Here is a 19,096-nt window from a genome sequence, read left to right as displayed (position 1 = left end):
TTGTTTTTCAGAATTATGCCAACTGGATATTATGCCAAATGATAATTATGCGAACAATCGTTATGCCAAATGGGTGTATGCCAAACGACTAATTTTCCAACCGGCATTTTGCCAAATAGCCCGCTTGTTTGATTTCTTCAAGTTCGAACATCATCAGAGTCACAGTTTTTGTCAAAATCGACAGCATTCAAATAATTCCTTGTTTTGAAAACACGGTCAAATCTCCCTTACTCGATATTTCGTTTCTTGATATCGAGGTAGAGAAATAGTAAAAGTTGGTTTTCATGGCTACCTCATTGATCCCTAGGATCGCAGTTGCAGTGTGTTCTGTTACTCGATACCTCTCTAACTCTATGGTTCCTTCAATATCATCGACTGTTCAATTTGTGTGTAATTAAAAAAAATTCTATAAAATTTTCAAATTCACTTCATCCTGCCCTGTTGTTTTAGACTTTGGGACTGTCCTGATTATATTTTATATAGACAGTACGTATCGACTTAAAATTATCTTCTTCATTATTATCGTTATCTTCGACATAAAATTTATCTCAACTAAGACGAAGGAGCATTGATATAAGTTAGTTTAAAATTTGAAAAAAAGGCAACGTGATTTATAGACAGGCTCTGAAAAGTCCTGAAGTAGACATTGAATATGGACTTTAAATTTGAAAATGAAAATAACACCGATAAACGCAAGGAGGTATTCAAATCAAGTAAATACTTTTCCACGGCTGATTGGTACAAGACATTCTGATTGTGAAGCTGATAACATCTTTGAAGAAATCTTCTATTTTCCTTGAACTAAAGTCGCGAATTTTCGATCCGCATACAGAAAGTAGTACGCAATCATAGCTTGCGTTATCACGAATGATTTAATAATTTTGACAAACAAATTGAGCAATGAACAAAAAACGTCATCTCAGTAACAAATTATAATGACAAAGCTAGTGAATGAACCAATCATGCAGGAGTCCGTTTATTTGTTTTATTGCTGCTCAGCCTCAGCTTAACCTTTGCCATTGTCGTCATCATCCAAACTGCTGTGAAGGGAAGATTGCTTTCTTAATGTCCTAAAAAACGAAACAAATTGACGACTTCGGGGCGATAAGCGGTTTAAAAACTGTGCGTCGTTTGGTCGTCCATCAAAGGCATAGGTTATTTTTTCCTTTGAAAGTGGATGAGTGAAAGCAACCCGCCAAAGACATCGAAGTTTGGAAGTTATAAATGGACAGAAGGTTTACATGCGGCCGGGCGTTTCGGTTTTCTTTGGAACATGGAATTTACGTTATTTGGCTTCCCATTTCGGGCTCCAGGGCTGATTCGAAGTGCAACGCAAATGAAATGGAAATTTTCGCTACAGGCTCGTTGTCCTTTGTATCGACACCTATTCCGAAACGCACGACTGACTCCCCAAGAGGAGTCGGCCATAAAAGTGTGTAACTTCAATGTAAGTGAATAGGTAAGTGGCATGTAGTCTTGGAAGAATGGCGACAAGTTTGAGGTGTATCGCTTGTCGAGCCGGATCGAAAGGCCAATCCAATGCACATTCTGAAGGGTATCGAATTTCCTCCGAGGATAGCCCGAGACGTGCCACGTGAAGGTGGGGCAAAAACAGTGGAAATGATTGTAATTCATCGCTTGTATGTAAACAATGATCAATACCCAAGTACTTAGTATTGAATAAACAGTATTGGACAGTATGTTTACAACTTTGTCGATTTTTCATTCAAAATTATCAGCTTCGGTAGTCCAGATCTCAGTTATTTATGGACCAAATTTAATGATATTTGCACAGTACTTCAGACAACTTGATTTTCACCAAATATGTTTCATTATTTTCTCATTCACGCATTCAAGATGGTTTAACTGAAGTTATTTTCTGACAAATTATAATAATTGACATTAAAAAAAATAACATATTTAAATAAAACAAGTTTGCTGAGGACACTCCTGGCGTTGGGCTCAATAGTTTTCAGACAACTCTCCCTTACTCGATATTCTGTATTTCGATTCTCGATATTTCCCCGAACTCGATTTATTGCGCGGTCCCTTCGGTCTTTGATCCTTCTGTAAGTCGGTTCACCTCTAACTCGATGTTCCTTAACTCGAAGCTATCAGTTTCCTACGCAAGTTTACCTCCTTATCTAGAAATTTTCATGAAAAGTTACAAATATACTCCAATTTTCAATAAATTCCCTATAATTGAATATTATGATTATATTGATAGTTGAAACCCATTTAAGGGTGATAAAATGTTAAATTTTTGATAGTCATTTAAAAACTGTCACGTAGGAAAATATGTTGAAAATTAACTGTTTTTTCACGTTCAAATTTCTGTTTCAAATGTGTTTTTCACAAAATAATTAAAATTTCCGAAATCGAAAAACATGTGTTCTGTATCTAAATATCTCCCTTACTCGATGATTCCTTCAATATCGAGTAAGGGAGAGTTTACTGTGCTTTTGAAGCGATGAATGGAAACATTACTCAAAAATGTGTGTTGAAATTCTAATTATGTCTTCGTACTGTAAACATTTTATCCAAATTGGGCAATAACAGAGATCTAATCTTCCAAAATTGACCTTTGTGTATGGAAAATCGAAAAAGTCGCAAATGTATTGTCCAATACTGTACCTCTGTAAATCCTTGTGGTGTGGGAACACGATCAACTTTGCGAACGCTCTCTCACAATCATCTGCGTTGAAATGGGTTTCAACTGGATTGGAACCAATCTGGTTCTGAGTGGCTTTTGCGGAGATTGCACAAGCTTCTTCGCGATTGAAATCTGAGGTAAAGACGACCTGTCCCCGACGACGACGGATATACGATATCCCATTTGCACTTGACTGCGTTCGCCAATAATGCGTTTGGCTCCACGGATTCAGCAGCCAGGCGACGAGCTGTCGTATGTATTTGCCGTGGGCTTCGATGGGTTCGTCGAGGCCCTCATTACTTTTAACGCTAAGAAACAAATAATCATCACTGACCGCATTCCAGGAAGCCAAAAATGTAAGTGAAGAATTGATGGCAATGTAAGTGAATTTTACTTTATTTCTTAAGAATCGATACGTGAATAAATCTTTGAGCTGTTCAGGGGAATACCTACAAATAAATGAAAACAGATTTTAGTACTACAGGTCGGACTCGATTATCCGGAGTATCGATTTTTTTTCACTCCGGATAATCGAATCACTAAGAAAAAAATTGAAATCTTTGATAAAAGAACTTACACTCCCGTGCATAAGTTTGGGTTCACCCCCCAAAAAACATGCAAAAATGTTCAGTCCATATCTCTGTGATAACACGTCCAATTGAAACTCTCCAAGCCGCATTCGAAAGGCAAAGAGTTATTCTTGCTTTGTATGTATTTTCCAAATTACATTCTTAGAATTTTGTATACTAAATTTTTACTTAAAGTTGTTACACTTTTCAAAAAACACACTGAAAAATCATATCTAATTTCCTCAGCATTGGATCGACCAAAATTTTAAATCAAAGTGTTATTGGAACCGTAATCTTACATTCTTTGAAGAGACCCCACGAAATTTTTGCATAAATATCTGAAAAATATTCAAAATCAATGAAACAGTCAGTCAAGTGCAAAAGTTTGGGTTCACCCCTCAGTATGGTGTATCGTGCAAAAGTTTGGGTTCACCTGAACTTACTTAAATCTGTGAAATCACAAACCATGTACGTGCCATTATTTGCGCTCAAAATAGCTTTAAACTATTAAAATCGGATGAAAAATGGCAGAGATATTGACCAAAATGATGAGCGTGTGGCTCAGGTGAACCCAAACTTTTGCACGATGACTTGACTGACTGTTTAATTGATTTTGAATACTTTCCAGATTTTTCCGTAAAAATTTCGTGGGGTCTCTACAAAGAATTTAAGATTACGATTCTAATGACACTTTGATTTAAAATTTTGGTCGATCCAATGCTGAGGAAATTAGATATGATTTTTCAGTGTGTTTTTTGAAAAATGTAACAACTTTAAATAAAAACTTAGTATACAAAATTCGAAAAATGTTTTTGGAAAATACGAAACATACGAAGTAAGAATAACTCTTTGCCTTTCGTATGCGGCTTAAAGAGTTTCAATTGGACGTGTAATCACAGAGATATGGACTGAAAACTTTTGTATGTTTTTGAGGGTGTGAACCCAAACTTTTGCACGGGAGTGTAAATATCATCTTCGTTATTCTATTTTTATAATGCGGTAGCGTAGCAGGAATTTTTTTATAGCAACGGTAGGGGCCTTTACAAGAATAAAGAAATTTTGACCAGCATACACAAAAAACACTTTTTCAAACCCCCCTTTTCTTGAATACGTTTTAAACTGCAAAACCATTCATATTGTATATTGCAATACCAAATTATTTCAGATTTATGCATGAAAATTGAAAAACAAGAACATAATAAAACAAATTCCGGATAATCCAATCCCGGATAATCGAGTCTCCGGATCAGTGCTGAGAATGGTAATAGTAGTAGGCTTGAATTTCACGAAAATCACGTGGCTTTCCCAGTACAGTAGTTCAAAAACGTGAATCTCATCAAGTAGCCTATGTTGGGTGCATGAATTTTCTAGATCGTTAGTGTCGTTGAAGGCTCCAAATTCAGGAAATAGAACATTTTTCTACAATAATTTTGGGTTGCCTATAGCAACGGGTGTTTTGCAATTTTCAAGGCTCTTTGCATACAGCAGCGATAGGCGTGAGTTTCACTGGCTTCGCTGACTGTGATTGGCTTTGTTTGACTACTGTAGAATGAATTTCAGATTTTTTCCCAATCCTGCTCCGGATAATCGAGTCCGACCTGTATACCATTTATTTCCACAAGCGTTTGTATCCTTTGACAAATACGCGTAGTTCGACCTCAACTGTAAGGCCGTCTTTAGTGTCGTGTACTAGACTCGACTTGAAAAAAATCCATCGTATTCACTCACTATATCATCTAGTTTTATGTTGCAGTACAAAATATGTGGCAATATTCAGACTTTGAATGATTTGATTTTCATGCTATAGTGCAATCGGTTTAATTGTTTTAGTGTACCATTCACCTTTACACACTGTGAATTATTATTCTGTGTATTCCAAGCCAAACTAGAGACAATAATAAGTTCAAGATCGGACACATGATCAACAAAACCAATAGATTCCTTTCCAAGGGACAATTCAGATGTTCGGGGAGGTGATCTTGGTTTACATATTAGAAGTGTTTACGCTGTAGTTGGATTTGCACTGAATAAATTTCGGCTGGACCAATCATAAAGTTTTTGTAAATCATGATTTACTTTCCATGCCATTTCATTTATTTTAACATTCTTACCACGATCAACCCTCCATAAATCGATATTCTGTATCTCGATATCGAGTTTTAGATAGACCAAAAGTTGCATTAATTTTGTGTTCTCTAATTAGATACCTCCCCAGCTCGATGGTCACTTCAATATCGAGCTATAGACGAATTCCATGTCAAATCGGTCAGTCGCAGAACTCGACCATCTTCGATTTGCAGTAAATTTTGGTATGATACAATAAGTGTTTTCCATAGAAAAAATGATCATTTTTCCTCGAGAATAACTTTTGAAAATGGCCTATAAGTTTTTGCATGTAACTTATTTGAAAAATTCTTGCTCCGAAACTGTTGATTTTACAAAAAAAAATGAAGAAGTTGTAGTGAACCGTTTGACTAACAAGAAAAAAATATACACTGAAAACATACTTGATGAAAAATTTCAAAAATTAAACCTAAATTTTAAATTACATAAAAACCCTTTTTTAATATTTATTTTTTTTCACCATATAATCTTGATAGTAAACAGATGTTAAGGACAAAGTTTCATGATGTAGAAACGTTTAATAAAAACGTTTATTCAAGGTTTTCAAAGAACAACTTTTAGTCGATTTTCAAAATTTTGTTTTTTTTTTTCAAAATAAATTCGTTTTGATGATACCGTCGGACGGGGCTACTTTGGACACTCACGTTTTGTATTTATTAGCAGCGAAAATATTAATCTGAGCAATTTTGTGTCTTCAGCACTTTTATTAACCGATATATGCTCTAACACTAGGCATGATTTTTTTCTTGTAACAACATCAACAATAACAGGATAAACAAGAAAACGTTTCAAAAAAGCCCGAATAAATATTCACAAGGTATAAAACATTGGCTATACAAACATTGTTTGAATTTTTCCCATGTCGTGGAAACTTATTGGGAGCATCACAAAACTATCAAATCGTCATGTTTCATGAAAATCTTGTGATTTGTTTTGCTTAAAATTGTTGTTTTATTAAAATAATTGATCAAAGGTCTTATGTTTGCGACTTTTATTATATTATGATGTTTTAGTTTGTGTACTTCACAACATAAAAAAAATAAATGTTTGTAAAAGTGAATGGACATAAAACACACATATTTCAATACGTACCAATGCCAAATTCACAAAATAATCTCTTAAAACTATTTTTCGTCATATTTTACATGAATTTGTAGTACAGAACAGTTGCATCCTTCAAACGCTTAAATTAAACCAGTTCTAAACTGCTAAGAAGCTACAAGCATATTACAAAAGCAAACCTACTTCTTTACGATCTTGCTAAACTTCTCTTTATAGATTGCGTTTTTAATGAAAATTACTTACTGGTATTAAATTAGTTATCGGTATTGATGTGATCCTTCAACATATCGTTCATATAACAGTAAGAAAAAAAAAGAGTTTTTGTACATAACTCATTTATTATCGCAGTACCTAGTAGTTACGTCGTTCGTTTATGTCAACTTGAATATCGAGCATTTGTAATTGATAGTTCCATTTAAGAGGAAGTTGAAAATTTAAGTTTCATACTGCAAACTGAGAATAGTGAATGGCATGTTTCGTTGAAATTTGTTATATATGTGTAATTGATTCTAGCTTTGCAATTTTCTACATTAAAGGGGGGTCTGTAGCCTTGAGGTTACGCTTCCGCTTCATAAGCGGAAGGTCATGGGTTAGATTCCCAGCCCCTCCACAAAAAAAACCCGTCCAGCCCCCAGAAGACGCCTCACGGAGCACATCCATCCTCCGTCAGTATCAGATGGTGACTGAGACAAACTGACCCTCTTCGTAGGCAGCTAGCCTCACTAATAGCAGAGCTCTCTCCTACCTGCTCGGTGTGAGAGTAAAAGAGTAGGAGAGAGTGAAACTAGATGTAAATATAGATAAGTTAAAAATAGATCTGTACCGATAAAGCAGCTACAGATCAACTGAGTCCGGCACAGTAGTGGCCACGAGCACGGAGTGTCTTAAAAAAAAAAAAAAATTCTACATTAAGTTTGTCCATGAAAAACGTTCAATAACATCACAGTGGACGACAATCTATTGAATCAGTTTGAAAGCTATAAGGAAAAAGTAGCCCCTATTTTGTCCTGAAGGACACACTTTTTTCGCTATTCAAGCATTTTTGTTATTTCTTGATGGATTTGCCTCATCTTTTGCACTTTTGTTACGTACATAGAGTAAGGTGGGGCAAAAGTTCGACCTTAGTGGTATAATCAAAGTTTCCAGGAAAACAATAGCAGTTGAAACAAAACAAATACCATACATTGAATCTTCAACGTATTGGCTATAATTTTGTTGAACAAACTTGTGTCAAAATATTTACCCATTTTTCGTTATTACAGTTTCAAAATCAATTGTTTTATTCGAACTTTTGCCCCACCGGTGGGGCAAGAGTTCGAATTTAGCGTGGGGCAAAAGTTCGCTGGCTAAAACACAAAATATCGATCATTTTATGATAGGCATACTTTACACCAGCCGTAAACTTAAGTTTGACGAAAAATACACACTAAATTTTCATCAAAAAATTGCCCAAAACCGGGTTAATTGTAATATACTCAAAAATAGCAGTTTTTCACAAAACTATGTGGAAATGAAAAATTTTGGTGACAATTTTCACACGATCAGACAAATTTAACTTAATTTGAAGATAATATGTGGATTTTAGGCAATTTGCAAATTTTTCCATGATTTTATACATGGGTCGAACTTTTGCCCCGCTGTTTCGAACTTTTGCCCCACTATGGGCCAAAAATTGTTTTCAAGCATCTATGCAAAAACTAATACACCTCAAAGCATCCTTATGATAGGCCTAGAAACGCCCTTATATAAAATATTGAAAAAGATTTTATCTTCAATTGGTTCCATGCAACGCAAGTTTGACCAAAAATTACAATATTCACGTCGAAAAACAACAAATAGCCATAACTTTTCCAAATCTCAATTGATTTTTATGATATTTGGATTGAAAGTCTCTTACTTGAATAGCATTCGAACCACCATGACATTTATAAGATTTGTTTTGAATTGAGCTGGAAATCTTAAAAAGAAACTCTTACCCCACTCGAACTTCTGCCCCACTTTACTCTATACAACTTAAATATAGGCAAAAATTATCAACATCTATCCATATTTCTAAGAGTTACAAATCCTCAAAGTTAAAGAATGTGGAAATAATGTCAAAAGAAGCCCCGTTTGACGGTACATTAAAAATTATGAAATGATTCTAAACCATAATCCATAACTAGCCATTTTCGAGTTATTTCGTTGTTCAGTTGTACTTAGAGTGTCCCGGAACATCCCATGCAAAGAAAAAATAAGTCTGTCAGTTACTCACAATAGCTTTGGCGAAGTATTTAAAAATGAACAAAATGGGGGATTGTTAACCAACATAAAAAGAACTGCTAAATGACATGATCTAGATTCTTTTACCCTTTCGTTAAAATACATATATTGCCGAGATAAATGTTGTCTTATTTAGAAATATAAGCAGTATAGTCATTTATGATTTACCTTTTTTGTATAATCATAGCGTTGCGCCACACATTGTATTGTAAAGCTGTATTGTAGGATGTATTGTAAAGCTCCATCTTCGGCGATCTTGGGCGATACTAGTTGCCCCGAACGTTTACGGTCGCCTCTTCCACTGTGTACAGCCAGAGTATTCGTGGCCCTCCACGTAGTCGTTTACCTCTACCCGGTTTTCTGCTGAATATTATTTTTGCAATTCCTTCTTCCGACATTCGCACTAAGAGACCAGCTCACTGAAGTTTGCCGTATTTCGAACGCATCTTTATACACTTGATATAACTCGTGATTCATACGTCTACGCCACACAGCAGCACTTTACACTTAAAACCACCGAAGGCTTTCGGTCTTCCTCTTTCAACGTGCCCTACTAAAACTATCTATTGAAAAAAAAAACGCATTCAAATTATATGCACCACTTGATCATAAAAGTATGACCTTAAACGGCGCGCACTACTAGGCACTTGGGTAGTCGAATGCAAAAGAGACCAAACCAATGTTCTTCAAATTCCAACTTTGATCTGACAAATCTTCGTGAAGAGCCGAAGTTTGACAACATGTCCCTTCTTAATGGTAGACATGTGAAGGCGCGGAGCAGGTTTTAAGTGCTTATTAGGGGGTGCGGTTTTAGGAAAAGAAGACTTGGCAAGCAACAAATTAGAACCAACGGTTACAAATTCCTGTGATAGTCTGTGGGGTAATTGTTTATCGATAGAGTGATTCAAAGCATTACTCAAAAAATTAGATGAGAGCCTTTCAAGGAATTCTTGTACGGTTTCTCGCAAAATTTTCTCCGCTAATTTCTGCAACCTTAGAATAAACCGTTGTATTGTTTCCCGGAAGCCTTTCTGTAGGAGTGTTTCTCTAGTTATCATTTTAAAATATAAATAACTGAAAAAAATGGGTGGCTGGATTTCTGAAATAATCTTCCTTGGAAACTCTGTAAGAATTTCTGGGAAAATTTGCGGAGTATTCCCATTGTTGAACTGGTGAACTATTACCCGGAGCAAATTCTGAAGAAACCCCTATTAGCATAGCCTGAGAAATCATTTAGAGATTTTCAAGCCGGATGCTCGTGAGACTCGCTAAGGAAATCTTTAAAATAATTATAATTATAATTTATGATAATCTTTATTATAATGGAGGAATCCCTGTAACAGCCTTTGTTCCTGAAGATAGCTCTGGACGAATCACTAGAAGAATTCCTGCAACTTTTATAAAGTGCAAAAAGAATCTGCGATTCCAGCTTCTTAAAGATAAAAAGGCAAGTGACTTATTTCTCCAAGCCTCTCAACAAGGAACCAATAAAATTTAGAAATTTTCCAATAAAAGCTACAATTATCAAATAGTAAGACTGGAACATATTTTTCAAATAAAGCTGTCAATCTTAAATTCGAAACAGCTGTTTTAAGCTAGGATGGTGGACGGTACCTTGTTCCTTAAATTGATAGTATACAATTTTGATTACTTGTCTACATTTGGGCTATCGAAAAACACCAATCAGTCCAAAGATATAAATGCCCAACTGAGAATTACATACTGTAGTACTGAAAAACACCAGTTTCTAACCAAGAGACCGGAAAAGATTTAGGTGAAGGATTCTCAACTTACGCCAGACAAATATTGTGATTTTACAAGCATACTTTTTTTATATTTGGAGTTAGTTCTACAAGATTTTCTCACACTTGCATTCAAAATACAGATTATATAGAAATGTTACATTTTAACCTGTAATATTTAAAACTGGTTTAAAAATGATTCTAGATGCGAAACTGATCCTGATCATTGACCAAAATACCGTTGTTCGTGGAACTGCTAATTGAAGGTGATATACAGGCTATGTCTCAGTAGAAACGTAATGTCAAGAAGAAAAAGAAGATTGCTTTGCACGGCATTGTGAAGCTGATATGATCGATTAATTCGGTGGTTGATTCAAGTGGGGCAAATGTACTATTAGTGGTGTAACAAAAGGAAAGGAGCTGAAACATGCCGATAAAATAATAAAATAATGTGAATTCAACTTATCAGTCGATAGGTTTCATATCCTTCTAATATTCAAATGTATGAAAATCACAATTTATATGAAATTTCCCTGCAAAAATCCTTGCACCAATAATAGGAACACTGTTCCTTTAGCGGCGGTATGTTTTTTGAATGATTTCTTTTATGGCGCAACCCATCGATTTCTAATGGAAGTCTCCACTATGGGTACTGATGGACCACTAAAGGTGCAAATGAGCACAAATTTTAAACAAAATTATTGTTGCAAATAGCTTAACGATTAAATATCGTTGATATCATTCGATAACTTATATCATTTTCGCAGCCTACGTCATAGAAAACTCACATAGTCATTTATTCGAGCGAAACTTCTCAAAACACACTACCTCCACTATTGGAGGTACCTCCACTAAGGGAGCGTTTTCGCTACCTACCTATATTATCAGAAATATCAATATTTTCAAAAAAAAAGGAGACGCATAGTACATGAATTAATTTGAATCGTTTATTGAAGGTTCATATCTTAAACTGTACCGCTTATTTTATAACCGCAAGTATTTCGAATCATTGCTTCAGATAGATAATACTTTCTTAACGAAAGACGCACAATTTGACCAAGCATCATTTTAACAGCTCAATTGTCAGTAGACGTTTATAAATATTTCATGCTATGCATAATCGCATTTCGATCTGTTAGCAGTTCTTCATTGAAGCGCATAGATAGTTGATAGGTACTACACAGTGTAGAATGAAAACAATCTTGATCTAAATTCTACTCTTCTGCCAGACAAACAGTAATCCATTAATGATACAAGTCGTCCGAGAACCTCAAGCAGCAAAAACAACATCAATGCAAAATAGTTGTTGGTCGTATCAATAGTGGCTTATCTGCTTCCTAATCAAAATCCCTTTGAAGCATAGAACGCAAATTTGTTCTAACTCCGTTCCCGTTATCGCAACAATTCACATATTTTCGCTCCGATCGCAAAAAGAATGCCTTGGAATAAGATGATTAAATTTTCGGCAAGCAGCAACAGTCTCAGCGACAAGTCAACGACAAAAAAACTGATAGCCTTTCCCTCCGAGATCGACAATTTTTGCGGCAACCGCACATCGAAAATATTTATTCCAATTACCCGGACCTCTTCCAGTTCATTGATTTTAATCACTCCAAGCAGGGCAGTGTAGTTAAAGTTTTGCTCGGGAACAGGACGCTAATTAGTTAGTATAAGGTTTGTCAAGTGCGCGGATTGGAAACGTGGATTGCCGACAAAGTTGAATACCTTGATTTGCGTGAGGAAAGTTTGTGGCGCAGGAGAGGAGAAGTTGTTGTTTCGGAAATTTGATACCTTGCATTAGTAGTGCATGAAGAGCAGCAGTGCTTGTTCTGAGAAGAATACCCCTCCTTGGGTAGGTTGTCGAGCTGTGTGCAAAAATAAGCTCATAGCACACGATACGAAGGGTCTAGTTGTTCGGTCGACCGACTGACGGTTGTTACTCTATTGGTGTGTGATTTTATGTAACACATTGCAAGTTTCAAAACGAGGAGACATCGTCGCCGTCGTTCACTGGTAATCGAATTAGGTTCTACCAGTGAGTCTTGCGGAGTGCGCCGTTTCGTTGTTCGTCGTTCCTCAAAACAAAAACATTATCGGGCGGGAGTTAGTGCTTTTTGGCGTTTGAATCGGTCGGTATCCTTATCGAAGTGTGCGTCTTTTGGTTGGGTAGTAGGTGTTGGATAAACGAGAGGACGTGATGAATCAGGCGGATTCAGAGGAAAGTCCGGTAGAAATGGTCGTGGAAACCATTTCACCCACGGCCTCCGATATGGGATCGATGTCGGATTCACCAGTGCGCCAACCAGAGAGAAAGAAAAAGAAACGTGGGATATCATTCAAAAAGATTAGAAACAATGCACAAAAGTTGATGCCGGGTAAGAAGAAGGAAGAAAAAACAGAGGAGGCTGCGTCCCAGACAGAAGAAGGCCCACCTCCATCACCGCCTCCTACGCCGGTTCTGAAAGACATGAAGTCAACTGAAAGTCTACCAGCGATCAAGGAAGAACCTCCAATGCTTCCAACGACCAAGTCCATCGATGAAATCCCCGGAGATAAGAAAGCCAAAAAAGGTCGCAAACCAAGTCGCGCAGCAAGTTTCGTAAAGAAAATTGCCGGCCGCAAAAGCAAAGTAGCTCCGAACCCAAAGAATGCCATCTCGCTTGAAGATGAAAACTCCGCTTCTACGACGGAGACTCCGCTGAGTATCAAGAGGCGAACCCCAGAAGGAGCCAACCTGAGTGTGTCCGAGACCAGTCTGTACGAAGGGGACAAACCCAGTGACAGTTTCAAAATCGAACAACTCGAAAGCGAACCCAAAGTGGTGCGAACGATTTCACCGAAAAAGACCGAAATGAAAATCACATTGGTCAACGAACAGCCAGAAAGTGTCGCCACGGCAGGCGAAGGGAGTTCTAGGGCTTCTTCCGGTGTTCAGTTACCAGCATCGGCTTCGACTGACACCGAGTCGCCTTCATCGGCTTCGTCAACATCGACGAGCGGCATTGATAAAGCGAACCTCGTCTCAGTCGCAAGTGTTAGTGATTCGAAGACAGTCGCACCCGGAACCGCAGCCGTCTCGGTTGATTCTAATAAACCAATTAGTGTCCCCAGCTCATCAAAAGTGGTCACAACCGCTATCCAGGACAACGTCGCCATTTCTTCCAACAAAGAAATCACAATTAGCACTCTTCTCAGCGGAGACTACATAGCGGAAATTAATAAAATATCGATCGACAAAATCAGTACCGTTGCCAACAGTGATCAATCCCCGCTTACTACGCGGGAGAAATTTTTCCAATCTAATCCAGTCGCAGTAGCCACCGACAAGAACGGCTCTCTGCCCCGGGAAGAAACGGACAACGTGATCGAAACACTCGAGGTTAATGACAACGTGGTGACATCTCCCGTCGTCGCGCCAAAATCACATTCCGAATCAACCGCTGAAAAGCTGAAAAATATTTTTATGAAGAAGGACAATCAGAAGAAATCCTCCGCTGCCACCACCCCTTCGTCAGAACCATCTACCACCACTTCGGGCACTCCGGTTCTGACCACCGTTCGCACGCAGGAAGCCGCCAAACCGTACCAAATCGGAAACAACATCAAGAACCCCAATCTCTCGGGCTTCAAGGAAGCTCCCGCCGAGGAACCGAAGCCATCGACCTCTACCGATACGAGCAGCGGAGGTGACGGTGGAGGTGATGCAATAGCCTTCAAAGTCGGAAGCCAAGTTCGACCGAATCGTACGTCCAGTGCCGCCAAGTCCGCGAAATCCACCCTCCTGTCACCGGTAACGCCCGTCATCGACAGTGGAGTCCCGTCCGGCAATTTCAATCAGTCTAAATCACTCGAAGAGTACGGTTCACTCGAGGCACGAGGATCATCGTCGTTCGACGAGAGCCCACTCAGTGAGAACTCACGCCGGAGGATCGCATACGTAGCGCAGCCAACGCTGTTCACACCGGAAGAGGAGGAACTGGTCAGCGGAAGGCCATCGTTGTTGTCCAGTATCGTCGGAGGAAGTTCGCTGGATTCGGAAGATTTCCTCGAGAGCAAAATGTCTCCCCACGGAGATTTACTGCTGGAGAAGAGCGATAATTTGGTGAGTGTAGTGGTGATCTGTGGTTGATAATTTGGAGGGATGAGTGTGTTTACGAAATTATGTGATGCCGGATTAGTGTGATAACGGTGTAGACAGTCTATGAATGTTTAGCTGAATCTCGAGAATGTATTATGGGAAGCTGGGCATAAGAAATGATTGAAGATAGTGGAATCATATTGTTGGAACGAAAATGCAAATTCGAGCTGAATTTGGTTGACCATGAACTGTTCAGCGACTGTAGCTTTCGATTTATTTGAATGAAATGGGAAACGATCGCATTGGAATCAGTTTTGATTTAATAGCGTGTGCAGAAGGATAAGCCATCAAGTTTGCCGGTTTGATGATATTTGATTAGATTGTGAGTGGTGACTAACTGATTTGTGTTGTTTAGTTTGTTAAAGATCGATTTACTATTGCAGTTGCATTGCAGAACTAGAGCAGTGTTTTCCAAACTTTTTTGACTTTCACTTCCTTGCGGTTACTATATTCTAGAATTGCTCTCTGATATGTCATTTATATTTTTGTACTAAATGATCGTTTTATTGTGTTGATATTCCGATCTTTATCTTGTGTACCAAACATTTATAAAATTATTAAATTAACTGGCGGTAGACGTGTGCGCCGAAATATTTTTAATCGGCAGCGGCTTCAGGGCATTTTTGTACCGGCGGTGGCGGCGTCATCGGCGTCACGCCGTAGACCATTTTCGGCGGCGGTGGCGTACATCGGCGTGGGGAAAATTGAACATACAAATTTTCATATAGGTAAGGTACACCGGGACGGGTCTACCCCGTTTGGCATAATGCCGTTTGGAAAGTTGTTTGGCATAATAGTCGTTTGGTATAACAGTTGTTTGGCATAATAGTAAGGGTATGCGATATGGATTTTTTCCATGTCGATACGAAACGAAACGATACGCGGAGTATCTTGCGCTGATAATGACGAAACGAAACGAAATTTAAAAATGTTTCGTGTAACTCGATACGAAATCAAATATCTCACGGAATTTTTCGAAACGAAACGAAATTTTTGAATTTGTTTCGCGGAATACACGTTTAAGTTGTTTTATTCTTGTCAAAAGCTGAAAATTTGACAATAGGCATAAAAAACGTCTTTTTAAATTCTTTACCATATGGAAACCTTAGCGTTGCTCAGCGGAATCCTTACATGTTTTGGTAAGACCCTTTTCTGTTTGTTTGAATTCTTCTTAATAACTTTATAAGGTTTCATTTCAACATATCTGACATTCACACACAAGGCAATGAGTGGGTTTAATTTAAATGTTACAACTAAGAAGTGGGTCAAAAAGCAGCAAACATTTAAAACAATCTCAAAAATATTGAGAGGAGCCCAAAATTAATTTGATTTTTAGAAACGCCTTACAATTTTTTTAATCATGTGGATGTGATGTTATGCTAATATATACTATAAAACATAGAATAATAATACCTATTCATTTTTTTTTGCTGTACTTTATGCTTTGTAGATTGAATGAATGTGATTGGGGACACAATTCGATAAGTGATCATGACAACACTAAACTGAGAAACAGACTCTGTCCCAGATGGAACATAATGCCAGAAAGAAGAAGAAAAATAAGTAGAACGGAGGAATCACTGGAATATTTGCTTTAGTATTTGCTGGAGTATTGAATTAAATTAAATTTAAAAAAAATCCATCAACACATACCTAAGAAATCACTCAAGATAAATTTAAAAGAACTGCAAAAGTAATAAACTCCAAGAGATATTGCGACAGCAACTTAACCAGGATTGCCTGTTGGGGTTAATTTAGGAATTCCTAATAAATTTTCTGGAAAAGTTTTGCATAAACTGTGAATTAATTCTTAAAGGGAACAAATCAGGATGAATGCAAACTTTTAGAGTAAACCTTGTAGAAAATACTGAAGGTATTTCTGTTATTTTGTAGAGCAAATACTGAAGAAATGATCCTATTCCAAAATCTGTGAAGGAATTTCTGGACGATTTCTGGAAGAATTAAGGATTGTTGATATTATCTCATTTTCAGATTATTTGTATAAACCTGACTACAAAATCACATTTTCACTCAATTTTGAGCCTCGAGAGTATTTAAAAAAAAAAACATTTGAAAATTTCGAAAAAAAAGTTTTGAACCTGGACTACATAGCATAGAGGAACCGCAAATAAGATTGACAAGTTCATACAATCCGTCTTTCAATGAGATAAATTTAATGTTTGGCTTTTTTTTTCTCGAGATTCAGATGTGCGAAAATCGAAAAAAAAAATTTTTTTTTGAGCTTTTCTGTTGTGAAATACCGTAATCCGGGGTAACATTGATCAGCGGGGTACCATTGATCGGGATGACTCATCTTGTTAAACGTTCAAATAAAGATTTATTGATAAGCATTTTCGAACCATGAATGGTGCCTCTCTTTCGTATATTCATAAGCTAATGATAGTTAAGGTTTTTGCCAAAATTGCGTTTAGTTCATGCGCAAATTTGTCAACTTTTTGAAACAATGATTTCTATCATTTTCACTGACACTACCGAAAATTCATGTCTCACATGAGTTCTGCAGACGATGTGATCAAGGAAAATGCGGGTGTTACTAAAAATGGCATCGCCGAAAACGATTCCGTTGTCAAATCTTTCATAAGTTTATTCATTTAGGCAACATTAACTAAATACTATTACGAATGTAGAATTTCCTGAGAAAATTGCCTACTTTTAGGCGTATTACGCGGTTCAAGGTGTTTTCAATTTTGAAATAACTCAAAAAGTAAATGACTTGTAAGAGTTTGGTCTTCATATTCGGCTTCAGGGGCCCTGATTTTAGTAAGTAACGACATTTCCAATATTAGCGAACGTTGTTTACTTGGGTGATCAATGTTACCCCATATCAGCTGAATCAAAAAATCACTTAAAACATTTATTTAAACATGTTTAAATCTTTCGAAAAACAAAATAAACTACATAGCTAGGAGCGGTGGGTGCCAGTACTGGTTTTAAAAATATGAAACTGTAACATTTGTATTGTGAAATGAAAAATTTTAGAAAAACTAAAAAAAATGATCAATGTTACCCCGGATTACGGTACCCTAGTTACCCCACCAAACTTGAAACTAAATCCGGAACCAATTTTGATGGTGCATGCAATGCATGAATCAAATTTATAACTGATTTGTGATTTTACTAAAACAAATCATCAAAATCGATCGAACGATGGCGAAACAAGAGAATTTTGAAACTTGATGTCGGTATTGAAAAGGTCAAGACCTTTGCCTTGCGGCCAAATTTCAATACTTGTAATAATATATTATCAATATTCGCATTTTTTTTAATTGGGGTCGTGAGGAAATTATGTCACGTTATAAGAGGAGAGAGGAGTAGGTGGTGTGGTACAGCGTGAATAAACCTAGATTCATTTTTTGATATAAAATAATGTATGAATCTTCCTTGTTTAAGGTGGCATACCTCAGAATTTCAAGAGCACAAATCTTACGAACCCAACAGCGGTCCAAGCTGAACACTTGATCGATTGGCCATCGAGTAACCAATCGATAGAGTTTTCAGCTTGAATGGAATCTGGTTCTTTAGATGTGTGCTCTTGAAGATTTGAGGTGTGGCTTTCACCCAAATCAACGCGATTTTTACGGCGACAGCGACAAACAATCGCTGCGATTTCGCTGCTACATGTAGAGTTTTATGACACAACAACGAAATCGCGGAGAGCCTTTACTCATTGATGCGTGATATTAGTTTTATCTTCTATTCTCCTGCTGTTCTTATGCAGAGTTGAAAGTGACGTCATAGCGGGAAAGCAAGAGAGAGAAGTAATGCGCGCATCAATAATCTGCACCACCTGAGCAAATTCATAACATCAGGGACTCACGCTCCGCAGCTTTTTTTTGACATTTGTGTACAAACAATTTTTGCGATATAGTAACGGATTTGCTCAAAAGGACACGCGATGTTCCCCGGAGGAAACCGTGGTTTTGCTCTCTTCATTCTTATGGAAGATAACATTGCAGTAGTTCATCAAACGTAGTTGTTCCTTTCCTGGGCTATTAGCCGCGAGGAATTTAGGGCAAATGGACGTTTTTGGAAACTTTACAACGGCATGCAGTTTATCATGTCCTGCGGACCAGTCAATACTACAGTCATCCCACAGTTATGGATAGCACACAGATATGGATCAAAGTTGGATTAAACGGAGAATATCTCATCAAATAGAGTAGCCATTACGTAGAACCCATTATACCTACGCGAACCATAAATCAATACAGCATCGTAATCAACAATAACATGCTTAAGCACATTTGTTCCATTCGTAGGAAATAAAATGTCTTACATATGCCTAGAAGCGTTGATTCATATTTGTGGGGCATTGAAACCCATATCACAGTAACTATTATGAATCTAAGATAAGACGATTCCTACACACTTAGATTTTTTTCACGAGCTCGGCTGTGCGAATCTCGGTTTCCCGATTTTAACCGATACTCAGCTAACAAATTGTCCGGTTGCTTAGCAACGAAGCACGATTTACTGATACAGTGGGATTCCGTTTTTGGCATGCTCCGTTTTTGGCATGCTCCGA

General features: G+C 37.4%; 1 protein-coding gene across 4 annotated transcripts in view; it reads left to right on the top strand.

Moving 5' to 3' along the window:
* The window catches only part of LOC5568482 (ras-related protein Rab-32), a 68,401-nt gene that overhangs the window by 27,481 nt on the left and 21,824 nt on the right, over window positions 1-19,096 (top strand). The window contains exon 1 of one of the 4 annotated variants that reach the window (XM_011495055.2): window positions 12,055-14,514. The exons of the other annotated variants lie outside the window; for them this stretch is intronic. Coding sequence (XP_011493357.2) covers window positions 12,610-14,514 — 1,905 coding nt within the window. The 5' untranslated portion in view covers window positions 12,055-12,609. Of the gene's footprint in view, window positions 1-12,054; window positions 14,515-19,096 lie in introns of those variants that run through there. 4 annotated transcript variants of the gene reach the window in all.

Source organism: Aedes aegypti, chromosome 2 (genome assembly GCF_002204515.2).
Source record: "Aedes aegypti strain LVP_AGWG chromosome 2, AaegL5.0 Primary Assembly, whole genome shotgun sequence".
Taxonomy (NCBI): Eukaryota; Metazoa; Arthropoda; class Insecta; order Diptera; family Culicidae; genus Aedes; species Aedes aegypti.
Note: the sequence above shows the minus strand (reverse complement) of the source record. Positions and strands in the feature narration are given on the sequence as shown.